General features: G+C 45.0%; 1 protein-coding gene across 12 annotated transcripts in view; it reads left to right on the plus strand.

Moving 5' to 3' along the window:
• Positions 1 to 811: 811 nt before the first annotated feature.
• Positions 812 to 14188, plus strand: part of celf6 (CUGBP Elav-like family member 6) — a gene marked incomplete at both ends in the record, with an annotated part of 122422 nt that continues 109045 nt past the window's right edge. For 7 of the 12 annotated variants that reach the window (XM_080539101.1, XM_080539099.1, XM_080539102.1 and 4 more), the window contains 2 exons: positions 914 to 1061; positions 10603 to 10685. In XM_080539101.1, the coding sequence (XP_080395227.1) occupies positions 917 to 1061; positions 10603 to 10685 (228 nt within the window). Of the gene's footprint in view, positions 1062 to 10602; positions 10686 to 14188 lie in introns of all 12 variants that reach the window. The other 5 variants (XM_080539091.1, XM_080539095.1, XM_080539097.1 and 2 more) reach the window with 1 other exon arrangement.

Here is a 14188-nt window from a genome sequence, read left to right on the forward strand (position 1 = left end):
GCAGCGTCCGTTCAGGACCACGGACAGCGACGCGTAAGGAAAAGTACGTGTTTTTTTAACAGTAACGTCCAAGTGCCCCAAACACACACACACACACACACACACGCACGCGCGCGCACACACACACACGCACACGCACGCACACACACACACGCACTCACGCGCGCACGCACGCAGGCAGGCACGCACACACACACACACACACACACACACACACACACAAATACATAGGCAATAGACCTATTCCACCTCTAGGTGTGGATTCTCTAAAAACATGCGTTCCTCTTGGAATGTTTCAGAATGGAATTTCATGTTTCATACGTGCAGCGGCAGTGCGCCGTCTTTGTCCCGAGCTTCTCTCCCTTTACACAAATGTTTGGATTCTCACTCCACCCCGCGGGCCCTCGGCCGTTCTGCTCTCCCATTGGCTGAGCCAGGCTTATTATGCAAATTGCCCAGCGGTCTAGTCAGAAGCCTACGAGCTGACGTCACTAGGCAGAGTGGCAGCTGACACGGGGAGAAAGAAACAGATTGAGAAAGAGAAGAGGGAATGAAAATACCCAAAGCTTTAAAAGGCGAAAGCAAAAGAATCGGATAGAGAGAGAGAACGGAGCAGGAGGGTCAGAGAAAAGGGGAGTCAGGGAAAAGGGAAAGAAGAAAAAAAAGAGGTAAAAGCAGGGGGAGTGTGCAGTTGACTTGAGAAAGAGGGAAAGGGAGAGAGAGAGAGAAAGAGAGAGAGTGAGGGAGAGAGAGAGAGAGAGAGTGAGAGAGAGAGAGAGAGAGAGAGCAGCCGCCGGCCCATTGAGGAAAGATGGCTACAGTCACTGCAAACGGAGTGCAGCAGGAGAATGGATTCAGCACCACGAACAGCGCCGGCAGGATGAACGGGCTCACGATCGGTCAGAACACCATCCCCATGAAGGACCACGACGCCATCAAGCTGTTTATCGGACAGATTCCCCGAAACCTGGAGGAAAAAGATCTGAAACCCCTGTTTGAGGAATTCGGGAAGATATACGAACTCACTGTGCTGAAAGACAGGTTTACGGGAATGCATAAAGGTCGGTTGTGGTGTCGTTTCTTTTGCTTTTTGCACCCATTCAAAAAAGAGCGTCATGGTTTTGTGTGCTGTTAAAGAGCTTAAAAAGTGCCATTTTCTTATTTGTTTGGGGGCTGGTGGGAGTTTCCTGCAAAGCAGAACGTTGTTGCTGGTTTCTCACGCACGCACACGTACGCACGCACACACACACATACACATACGCGCGCGCGCAGACACACACACACACACACACACGCACACGCACACGCACACACCCACACCCACACCACACACACACACACACACACACACACACACACACACACACACACACACACACACACACACACACACACACACACACGTGTGGGTGGATGGCTTGCACGCGCAGGGTTAATTGTCAGCGTGTCAACCCCTCATCCACGTGAATACTACTGCTCCAAAATGCCTTTGTGTGTCTGAGTATGTTTACATTGTCTATCATGTGCTGTGGGGCTGTGTGTGTGTGTGTGTGTGTGTGTGTGTGTGTGTGTGCGTGTGTGTGTGTGTGTGTGTGTGTGTGTGTGCGTGCGTGCGTGCGTGCGTGCGTGTGTGTGTGTGTGTGTGTGTGTGTGTGTGTGTGTGTGTGTGTGCTAAGGGGGCGGGACAGGCTGTGCGGCGCAATTGAATATGTGTGTTCAATTTCTGAGAAGCAGCTTTCTGAGAAGAGAAATACATGCTTCATCTCTCTCTCTGAATACACAACAGCCTATGGTTAGATTGTCAAAGCCAAGGAGAAGAAAAGATCCCGGAAAAGAAGGACGGAAAGGAAATCACCACCGGGCTTTAGCCTAGATGTTAGTGATGATTAAAGCGGCGTGACAATGCTGATGAGGCATCAGATGGTTAATGTATACGTTTTGGACGTAATTAAGGGACGAAAATAACTGTTTACATGGCAGGATGTATTGTGGTGTGGCTCTGGAGGCGGGACGCAGGAGGTAGAAGGCATCAGGCAATCTCCTCTCAGCTCATAGCAGAGGGGGAGAAACAGCATGTGTTCTCTCTCTCTCTCTCTCTCTCTCTCTCTCTCTCTCTCTCTCTCTCTCTCTCTCTCTCTCTCTCTCTCTCATGCTCTTTATGCTCTCTCTGCCACCCGCGTTACCTCATTGTCCAAAATGACCATGCTATATAGACCAGCTCTTGGTTTGTAATTAGGCTATTTGACACCCTACTGACTAGTCTATATATTGGATTGATTATTCAGTCAACTAACTAACTGCAATTTGGTTGATTAATTTGTGTCACTATAAGTGCAGGCAAGCCGCACAAACAGCAAAAGTCATCTGGTGTGAGATGTGACCATGCAGCTCTGTGCGAATAGTTTTATGCTCCTTATAACCATGAATAGAACAAACTCTACGCTGTATACAGGGACTATTATATCCCGTGCTTAAGCTCCAGTCATTTCGCTATAATAATAATAATAATAATAATAATAATAATAATAATAATAATAATAATAATAAAATAGAACTTATGTTGATGTATTAGGCCTATAGAATTGTCAATTCAGCATGTTTACCTCAAATTCTGAATATTTATGTACACTTATAGCCTACATTTGTTTAGTTGGAGGTTATTCTTTTGGCATTGTCGTTTGACAGCCATTGTTCGAAAATATGCTGTCAACAGATGAGCAACTATGCTGTGGCTGCAATACCTTCCATTTCTTTGGATTTTGGGATAGGTGAATTCACATTTGTATAATACGCCTACATTATGATTAAATGTATTACTACTATGATTATAATCATGATGATCAATTGTTGTCATTATTATTATTATTATTTATTATTTTTTCACCATTACAAACTCATATCCTGTTACAATACTCAGTGATTAATTGCCACGATGAAAAGTTGCGTATGTATGTCACTTTCACCTCTTTCTTTCATATTCTGACATAACAGCGCACATCCTTTTAAATTGCGATTGGCCTACTAGTATACATGTTGAATGAATCAGCTTGTGGGACCGCTACCCGGCTAAACGTGTTTTGGCCTACACAGAATCCAAACAAATACGATTAGGACGCCCTTCTTTCACGGAACATTTATTCCGCCGAGAGGGTAGAGAATCGTGACATGTACATGAACGGCCGGTTAACGGTCCCCTGCTCCCGGCGCGCCCGCACGGCCACGGTAGACGGTAGGCGGCCACGCCACCTGTTATCAGTCACTGTAGCCGGACGACCCACACAAAGCGTTTCCCCTTAGAACACGATGATCGATTAAAACAATATTCTCGATTGCTTGTGTTGTTCACGCCTGTCCTCAGCTCATCTCTGAATGTCAACGCTCTGGAGGCTGTTCGCTTCAGGCGGGATAATCCTGTTCCACAGGCAAACATGTGGTCTGCTCATTGAAAGCATCCGCCGAGGCCACGACACAGGCTATGCATTATACTCACGGACTCAAAGTCACATTGAGAGTGCAGTTAATATGATTTCATAAATGCATTTTATGGATGAGTTTTTGCTCACAAGCTACTCATCCGTGAATTACTATTCACCCGCCAAAATATGTAGGCCTTCAGTGTTCCCAAAGGACAACCAGAGGCTTTGCAGTTTGCACAAACAATGTTTGATTATTTAAGCTACAGCACTGTCTTACTGCAACCTAGGCCCGAACCTATTGATTACATATTTCTCAATGCGACCTGTGTAATTCAGTATTTTAGGAACAATTGAAATGGCATAGGCTACTACTGTATAAGAGCAGGGACTTCAAATAAATGCCATAGCCGCAGTGGGCTTCGTTTTTTGTATTTTAAACAACACAGCCCTGTAACCTGCTCTTTAGCCAGCTGTTATTCGATTAAGTAGGCTACGACAACTGTTATTCGTGAATAAAGTATGCATTACCTGTAAGGCTTCACATTATATCATGCACATCGACGCTAGAAAGAAGCCTCTGCAATGTTAAAAGCATGCTGCACCGACTAGACAGAGGACGTCGCCGGTGATATTTTAATGCAACAGGTTGGCTACTCGCTTTTATGTTCAGCAAAATAATATGGCGCAATTCTATGAGCATGTTAAAGTCTATGATCACCAGCTAAGGAATGTAATAGCATAGTCATTTAGGAAAACGGCTAGAGACGTCTAGGCCTAACAATAGATGTACATCACTGCAGCACACACCGTGATCTGCCTTTCTGAGAACAAGTGACTCAGGTGGCTAAGGGGCGCCATCACCTTCTCAGCTTTAGGATAAATTATTCAACTAACAGATGATATGCTCCATTATTCATGGGAAAGAGTGTTATAACACTGCATTGCACGATCATTTTGGAATTTAAGAAAACATCAATAATTTTGAGTATTTTTTCGGTTGATCATGATTTATTCATGAAGATCGTGGCGTATCAACTTGAACAGCTGTCGTGTGTCATGAATACTTACTTGAGATTTTGAATTGATATGATAGTGCCTTATGTGAATTGCTTCTGAATTCACAGAATAATTCACCCTGGAGTTTAATTTATGTGTACATTTCCCGAAAGTTTTACGAGGTTGTAAATCTGCACATGTTGTCATATGTGTCATTTCAATGGTTGTCATTTCAGCTGTTGAGGACAGTATATCACCGCTTGTAGTTGACACGGCAGACTATGATCACTATGTGACAAAAGTGACAATGGTGATGTATTAGTTTGGTTGTAAGTAACAATGGTGATGTGGACTATGATGATGTGTTAGTTTCGTTATTGTAAATCACCATGTGTAGGGGTGGCCCTTCACTAACGACATTCACCATTTTGAATCGATTTATTCAATATTCAAACCGTAATGAGCAAAGAGTGTTTGGTGTTTCTGTCATCTACGAGCCTTCCATATTCATTCGTTTTTCACCATTTCAAACCGTTGCGTTTCATGTGTGCTTCTGTGTTCCTATTGGCTGAGCATAATTGGTGGCTACTTGACACAGCAGATTTTAATTGGCCGTATATACCATTGTAAATGGGTAAATTTTCAGCCTGTTTGTCAGTGGAATGTATTTTACCAAGGTGAGCCACAGTTTTTTTAGCAGAATTTACTTGAATGTATTATTTGTTTTTACCTTAGTTCTTGTTTTTAAGCCTTTTAAGTGGTCAGGCACCGGCCAGCTTTCCCACAGACCCCTATGGACAATGTTGGGACTGGACACTAGTCACTGTGTTTGATGAGGATGCTGGTATGTGAGTGGCACGGCCGTTGGCCAGGTCGAGCTATCTGACCCATCGCAGCATCAATCACTCCCAGGAAGCCATACATTATCATAATGCTTACTGTCAGCATGGCAACCGATTAGTTGTTCACACATGCTGGATGTTGGTGGGGGGCAAATCTTTTGCTTGAGTAGAGTTATCTATCACTCCTTCTCCAGCACAGAGAGGTGGCAGTCTGCAGAACCCCTCACAGTCACTACCATAAGATACTAGAAGAGTCATTTAAGTTCCTCATTCATTTTATTCTCTCCAGCGAGACGTTGTAATTGGTTATAAATAGCCTGCCACGATTTGACTTTTATAAAACCCGCAAAAGCAATGAAATGTCAGAAGAAGAAAAGACTAACTCTGACACCATCTTTAAGCCTGCCAAAAGTCTGTAATTGCAAAATTGTCAAAATCAAAGAACAAAACAGCAAATCCTCATACAGGGGGGTCTTTTCATGAGTTCGTCTGTGCTGTAATCCACTGGCAAGGAGGATGCTGGGTAGTGAGAGACCGACCTGTTAGTTTAGAGAGCGGTGTGTAGAGGGATGAACTGTAGTTTCATGGTCCTGCTGCTTCCCCCATGCATGAATCACACAGCAGGAGCGCGATGACAGTGATTGACAGCTACGCTGGCGTTGAATGACAGGGGTATGCCGGTCCACAGATGACCTCTCTGATCATTAGGAAGAGAGTGTGTATGAGTGAGGCCGCCACAGCCCTGTGGTCCCTGCAGAGCCTGGTCTAATCTACAGCCTAGACAGCCTATTCTAATCTACAGACTAGACAGCCTATTCTAATCTACAGACTAGACAGCCTATTCTAATCTACAGACTAGACAGCCTATTCTAATCTACAGCCTATTCTAAACTACAGCCTAGTCTAAACTACAGCCTAGACTAATCTACAGCCTATTCTAATCTACAGCCTAGTCTAAACTACAGCCTATTCTAATCTACAGCCTAGACAGCCTATTCTAATCTACAGCCTAGTCTAAACTACAGCCTATTCTAAACTACAGCCTAGACTAAACTACAGCCTAGACTAAACTACTGCCTAGTCTAAACTAATGCCTAGACTTAACTACAGCGTAGACTAAACTACAGCCTGGTCTAAACTACAGCCTGGTCTAAACTACAGCCTAGTCTAAACTACAGCCTAGACTAAACTACAGCCTAGACTAAACTACTGCCTAGTCTAAACTAATGCCTAGACTTAACTACAGCGTAGACTAAACTACAGCCTGGTCTAAACTACAGCCTGGTCTAAACTAATGCCTATACTTAACTACAGCCTGGTCTAAACTAATGCCTATACTTAACTACAGCCTGGTCTAAACTAATGCCTATACTTAACTACAGCGTAGACTAAACTACAGCCTAGACTAAACTACAGCCTAGACTAAACTACAGCCTATTCTAAACTACAGCCTAGACTAAACTACAGCCTAGACTAAACTACAGCCTGGTCTAAACTACAGCCTATTCTAAACTACAGCCTATTCTAAACTACAGCCTATTCTAAACTACAGCCTATTCTAAACTACAGCCTATTCTAAACTACTGCCTAGTCTAAACTACAGCCTAGTCTAAACTACAGCCTAGACTAAACTACAGCCTAGACTAAACTACAGCCTAGACTAAACTACAGCCTATTCTAAACTACAGCCTCGACTAAACTACAGCCTCGACTAAACTACAGCCTGGTCTAATCTACAGCCTATTCTAAACTACAGCCTATTCTAAACTACAGCCTATTCTAAACTACAGCCTCGACTAAACTACAGCCTATTCTAAACTACAGCCTATTCTAAACTACAGCCTATTCTAAACTACAGCCTATTCTAAACTACAGCCTATTCTAAACTACAGCCTATTCTAAACTACAGCCTAGACTAAACTACAGCCTAGACTAAACTACAGCCTAGACTAAACTACAGCCTAGACTAAACTACAGTCTATTCTAAACTACAGTCTATTCTAAACTACAGCCTATTCTAAACTACAGCCTATTCTAAACTACAGCCTAGTCTAAACTACAGCCTATTCTAAACTACAACCTATTCTAAACTACAGCCTATTCTAAACTACAGCCTAGACTAAACTACAGCCTAGACTAAACTACAGCCTAGACTAAACTACAGCCTAGACTAAACTACAGCCTAGACTAAACTACAGCCTGGTCTAATCTACAGTCTCTGTCTCACCACCCTATAAAAGAGTGAGACATGGACCTAATGTTGACTGTTGTCACTCAGGCTGTGTGTGTGTGTGTGTGTGTGTGTGTGTGTGTGTGTGTGTGTGTGTGTGTGTGTGTGTGTGTGTGTGTGTGTGTGTGTGTGTGTGTGTGAGTGTGTGTGTGTGTGTGTGTGTGTGTGTGTGTGTGTGTGTGTGTGTTTTTTGTCCAGTTGACAGTATGCTGAGTCAAGCAGATTCCAGTTTTTTGGGATAATTAGTTTGTAATAGTTTTCTGAAACATTGCTACATTAGACTAAATGTTAAGAAATCTAAGAAGTGCCATTTCCTTTTTTCTGAATATCGCAATGTTAATGAATTGAAATGCATATGCAAATTCTCATGCTCTGCAGATTACTCAATTATAGTTACCTGGTGCCCAGTAAGCACAATTTGCTGCCATTTAGAAAAAGCGTAAAACATGAATATGTCTGAAATGCTTTGTTGATTGTAATTTACATTTAGTTAGCAGTAGACACGGTACAAAGAAAAGACTGGTTCTTATAATTATGAGCAATACGTGATTTGCCAAGGCAGGCAGATATTTTCCACTTATTGCTTCTTCTAGTTTCCTGGGCTTAAGTTCTCATTCATTGAACTCTTGTTCCTCTTCGAAAATTATTGTGCAGCAAATTTGCTAAGTATTATTTTCACTCCACCTAACACCTCTCGTTTGCTGAATATGCCAATCCCAGCTTTTGAATGCCGCTAAAAAGCCTGCTCCAGAATAATTTCCTAACCACAGCAACATTCTCCCCTATTCCATTCCATCTGGGACGTCTTATACCCACACTCAATGACTGTGGCCCTTTTTCATGTCTACCAAGTTGACAGTGTCTGCTCCAGATTGTAGCTTCTCTATCATCGTCTCCATCGGCTCAAGGTGTCCCCTAAGCCAGCAAAATATTGGACATGGAGGCTTTCATAAAGTCTTCCAATTCCCCATGGCCGAGAGGGACTTACTGAGGCCTACCATAAGCAGCCATGCATCGGGCCTGAATATTAACAGATAGCCACCATGTATGGCAATAGCTTCCATACTTAGTCTCTTGCTGGCTCCTGTCCTGTCTGCTGTGACCGGTAACTCCCTAGATGAAGCAAATCAATTTTAAGTCTTAAACGCAGGCCGCTAAAGTGTACCACAGTCACACCGTTTTGGTGCATTGATTTGTTGTACATTTGTAAAGTCATAAATCGGATGATAAGATCTCTCCTAGTACCATGCACCAAGACATGTCTAAACTGAGGATGACCTGTCTGTCTGTCTGACTGACTGACTGACTGATTGACTGTGTGGCTGTCTGTCTGTCTGTCTGTCTTACTGCCTCTATCTGTTTGGCTGTCTGACTGACACTGTCTGTCTGACTCTGTCTGTCTGAATGACTAACCGACCAACTGTGTCTTGTCTGCCTGTCTGTCTGTCTGTCTGTCTGTCTGTGTGACTGACTGTCTGCTTGTCTGCCTGCCTGACTGAATGTCTGTCTGTCTGTGTGACTGTCTATCTGTCTGTCTGTCTGTCTGTCTGTCTGTCTGCTTGTCTGCCTGCCTGACTGAATGTCTGTCTGTCTGTGTGACTGTCTATCTGTCTGTCTGTCTGTCTGTCTGTCTGTCTGTCTGTCTGTGTGACTGACTGCCTGTCTGTCTGTCTGTCTGTCTGTCTGTCTGTCTGTCTATGTGACTGTCTGCCTGTCTGTCTGTGTGTCTGTCTGCCTGTCTGTGTGACTGACTGTCTGAGTGCTTGAGTAAGTGATAAGAAAGGGGCATAAGTGGGGCAGTGGCCCTCGGTCATCCCCTATCCTACCAGCATGTGCTGGGACATGTCCCCTAGGAGGTCTGGGCCCATGTCCTCAGTTTTGTAATGTCACACATGGAGGAGGGAGGGGGAAGAGGGGGGGGGAGGAGGAGGGGCTGTTTCCCCAGCCGGCATTCCAACTTTTTTCTGCTCTGCTTTGTGGCATGCTGTTTCATCAGTGTCGTTTAGGTGATTTTTCCTCTTGAATAACTGCCTAGTTGTGGAGGTGGATGAAGGTTGTAGTTAAAGGGAGCTCTCTCTTGGCCATGTGCCAGAGTGCAGAAACTCCTGTTTCTGGGGGTGATGGGTGGTGCTGTGTGTGTGTGTGTGTGTGTGTGTGTGTGTGTGTGCGTGTGCGTGTGCGTATGCGTATGCATGCATGCCTCCTCTCCCATGGGGAGCCTTGGCAGCAGGTGTGACATGTAGTAATGGGAAATTATGCTGCACGGTGCAAAAACTCCTCTGAACGGGGTCACCCACTGTCAACTCGACCAGGCGCGTAAACCCAACAACCACTCAGCCTTTAATGAAAGCTGTCACACTTTTGTTAATGCCAGAGTTATTAATGCATATTCATATTGTTTACGTTTTATTCTCTAACTTTCAGCGGAGTCTCGTGGGATGTGAGGGGTCACGGCGTGGGGCTCATCACCATAGGTTTTTAATTATTGTGTCGCTGAAATCAAATGCACGCGTGGGGCCGGGGGACGTTTTTCTGCCCTTTGTTCAATAATCACGAAAATTGATCATTCATCATATAGTAATGTGCATATCTTAGAATAATTCTACACGAGCTCTCTTGCTCTTGAAAAACTGGGGTTGAAACGTTGCATAGCACTACACTACACACTACACTACACACAACACTGCACTACACACTACACTACAAACTACACACAACACGACATGCCACACTACACTACATTACACACTACATACTACACACAACACTAGACTACACGTGTTGTGTAGACTACACGACATGACACTACACTACACACAACATGACACACTACGCTACATGACACACTACACACAACATACTACACACGCCACCAGACGACACACTACCCACAACACTACATTACACACAACACTACACTACACACTACATACAACACACTACGCTACACCTTATAGACTACTACACTATGCACTATGCACTACACACAACACTACACTCTACACACTTCGTACTACACACTACACACTTCATACTACACTACACACTACACTTCACAATCCACTCGTTTGACATGAGTCTAATCCCTGTGTGTTCTTCTCTGTCTTCCGCTCTGCAGGATGTGCCTTTCTAACATACTGTGCCAGAGAGTCAGCACTGAAGGCCCAGAGCGCCCTTCATGAACAGAAGACTCTGCCAGGGGTAAGTGCCCCCAATCTGCCCTCTGTTAGAGGCTAGTACCCCAGGGTCCAGACTGGGCTGGCATGGGGAACACGCCTGCACCAACTAACCTTCCAGTGCACTCTTCAACAATCATATCTCACACACTCAGATGAACCCACAATGGCTGTAAGGGTGTCATCCTTCAGCTAGTATCACCCAGAAATACCCAGACCTACCCATATATACGCAGATATACAATATATACCCATATATACCATACATGTATATACCATATATACCCACATACTGTATACCATGCATGTATATACTGTATATATATATATATATATATATATATAATATATATACCCATATACTGTGACTGTGGAGGCCATTTGAGTACAGTGAGTACATGTTCAAGAAACCAGTTTGAGATGATGTGAGCTTTGTGACACGTTATCCTGCTGGATGTAGCCATTAGAAGATGGGTACACTGTGGTCATAAAGAGATGGACAGCAACAATACTCAGGTAGGCTGTGGTGACAATGCTCAGTTGGTACTAAGGGGCCCAAAGTGTGCTAAGAAAATATCCACCACGCCATTACACCACCAACCAGCCTGAACCGTTGATACAAGGCAGGATGGATCCATGCTTTCATGTTGTTTACGCCAAATTGGTTGTAACAAGTGGCTATTTGAGTTACTGTTGCCATTCTATCAGCTCGACCCAGTCTGGCCATTCTCCTCTGACCTCTGCCTTCAACAAGGCATTTTCGCCCAGAGAACTGCCGCTCACTGGATATTTTCTCTTTTTCGGACCATTCTCTGTAAACCCTAGAGATGGGTGTGCGAGAAAATCCCAGTAGATCAGCACTTTCTAAAATACACAAACCGGCCCGCCTGGTACCAACAACCATGCTACATTCAAAGTCACTTAAATCACCTTTCCTCCCTATTTTGATGCTTGGTTTGAACTTCAGCAGATCAAGCCTAAATGCATTGAGTTGCTGCCGCATGATTGGCTGATTAGATATTTGTGTTAACGAGCAGTTGAAAAGGTGTACCTAATGAAGTGGCCGGTGTATACCCAGATATACCAGATATACCATAAATGCCCATCCAGATACCCACGATACCTGTCATTCTTCAGCTAGTACTGTATCACCTAGCAACTGCTTATGGCACTAATCACCTCACCAGAGATAAGACTTGATGAGAGGTGACTTGATAAGAGCCACCCTGTCCTTCTCTCGTCCTCTCACAAGATGTCTGCAGACATGCCGCTAATTGCCTCAGGATTTCCATTCTCATTACCATGTCACATATAATCAAACAATAAGTATAAACAACATTGTTTTTTTATGTTTATTTTTATTACCATGAGTATTACCATCTGGTGTTTTTGTTTGTGTTAACATTTTCTATTTATTTATATCCCTCTTTCCAACAGTCTAATCTTGAACAGTACCTGTTTCATCTGGGTCTATATGGACATAATGTATAGTCTTTAGACTTCCAGCACTGTCTGGGGAATATGCAGGTTTTATTGAATACTGTCCTGTGTCCCTAGAGGAGACTCAGCAGGCGGGCGTCTCCAGATCTCCTCCCTGTTAGAGCCTCTGAGCCTCTGGTTAGGCTCCCTAATCCCCTGGGAGAGAGGTGACTCGGGGGGGGTGGGCGGGGATATGGGGGGTCTCCACCGTGAGGGGTAAATCAACTGTTTGCTGTTACACACACACACACACACACACACACACACACACACACACACACACACACACACACACACACACACACACATACACACACACACATACACACCCACACACCCACACACACACACACACACACACACACACACACTGTTATTGTCTCACTGCTCCATAATGCGGTGATTCTCATGACTGTAGCCCCAAACAGGGACCTGCTCTCGTTGGTCCTCCTCTATCTAGAAACTGATATGATCTTTTGTGTGTAAAGTGAGGGGTCAGTCCATCTATCGGACTCAGAGCCCCCCCCCCCCCCTCCTCCCCCCCCCCCCCCACCCGTCTGCATACGCTGACGCTCATAAAGAGGCTGCTCGCCTCCTCAGACCCTCCTCACCCTGCAGCTATGACGCTAGAACGCTAGCTCCTCCACGGACGCCATCTTTGATGGTCCTGTCGCGGCCGCACGACCACAGCGGAGAGAGCTAGCGTAGCGTGATCCGTCAAGTCTGGAAGTGTGGCGCTTCAGACTGTCTGGCGTTGCCCCTAAATGTGAAGGCCCCTAAAACGGATCATCAGGCAGGTTTGCAGGCCCTTTTGGAAGATAAAAAGCAGTCGAGCAAAAAGCGGAGGCCTGTGTCGCGCATGAACTGGATGAATGAAGGCTGTCATGGCGATCGTTTGGTCATGGCGCACGGTCAGGAGGGAGACAAAAACAGGCAGGCCCGGAGCGAACGGCATCCAGCTTTTTTTCGCTTTTGAACGCCTTTCGTTTTTTGAAAAGCGCCTCCCTGGCTTGTCTCGACGACAACAACTCTTTTGAGGGCAGAGGGGGGGGAGGACCGATAAGAACGTTCCGACTCTCTGACGTTTTTTTTCAAACCGCCAGGTTTCCATCTTTGTTGTCGTGGTTTGTTTGAGGAAGGCTTGCTGGAGAGAGAGGGAGAGGAAGAGGAAGAGAGAGAGAGGAAGAGAGAGAGGGAGAGGAAGAGAGAGAGAGAGGAAGAGAGAGAGGGAGAGGAAGAGAGAGAGAGAGAGAGGGAGATGAAGAGAGAGAGAGAGGAGGATGGGGTGTGTGGGCGCGTGCGAGTGTGTGCAAATTATGAGTTTGTTCACTGCGGGGAGCTGACAGGGTTTCTGAATCCTCACTTTTCAACATCTACAGCTCTCATTCTTTCATTGACTAATAATATCCTCTTACCCAATGTCTCCCACAGCCGCACACGCCAAGAGGGGAATTCTGCCACGTTGGCTAGTTGAGTGTTTGTTTGCTGAAACCCGGCTTTGTTTACATACTTGATGAATGGCAAGTAAAGAACATCATCTGCTCTTTATGTCCTGTTCATCTAATCTGTTCTGCCAGCAGTGTGTGTGTGTGTTTTGGTGTGTGTGTGTGTATACAGTAATGTAATCTGAACCTCAACCTCCTCCCCTGGAACACTTATAGGGCGTCGTGTTTACATGCCTATTCAGCATATTCTACAATGTAGGGCAGGATGCTCTTAGGACAGGTGAGGTCGTCCCTATGAATGATTCCTCTCTGGATCTGATTAATTCACCCCCTCTCTCTCTCTCTCTCTCTCTCTCTCTCTCTCTCTCTCTCTCTCTCTCTCTCTCTCTCTCTCTCTCTCTCTCTCTTCCTCTCTCTCTCTCTCTCTCTCTCTCTCCCCTCTCTCTCTCTCTCTCTCTCTCTCTCCCCCCTCTCTCTCTCTCTCTCTCTCTCTCTCTCTCCCCCTCTTTCTAAACACGCTCCCAAACATTCCCTCCACTGTTCGCCAAATGGCCCTCTCAACATGGTCCTTTTGGAGCCTGGAAATCTGTAAATGAATCGTTCG

This window comes from Nansenia antarctica, assembly GCF_963989245.1.
Source record: "Nansenia antarctica genome assembly, chromosome: 9".
Classification (NCBI taxonomy): domain Eukaryota; kingdom Metazoa; phylum Chordata; class Actinopteri; order Argentiniformes; family Microstomatidae; genus Nansenia; species Nansenia antarctica.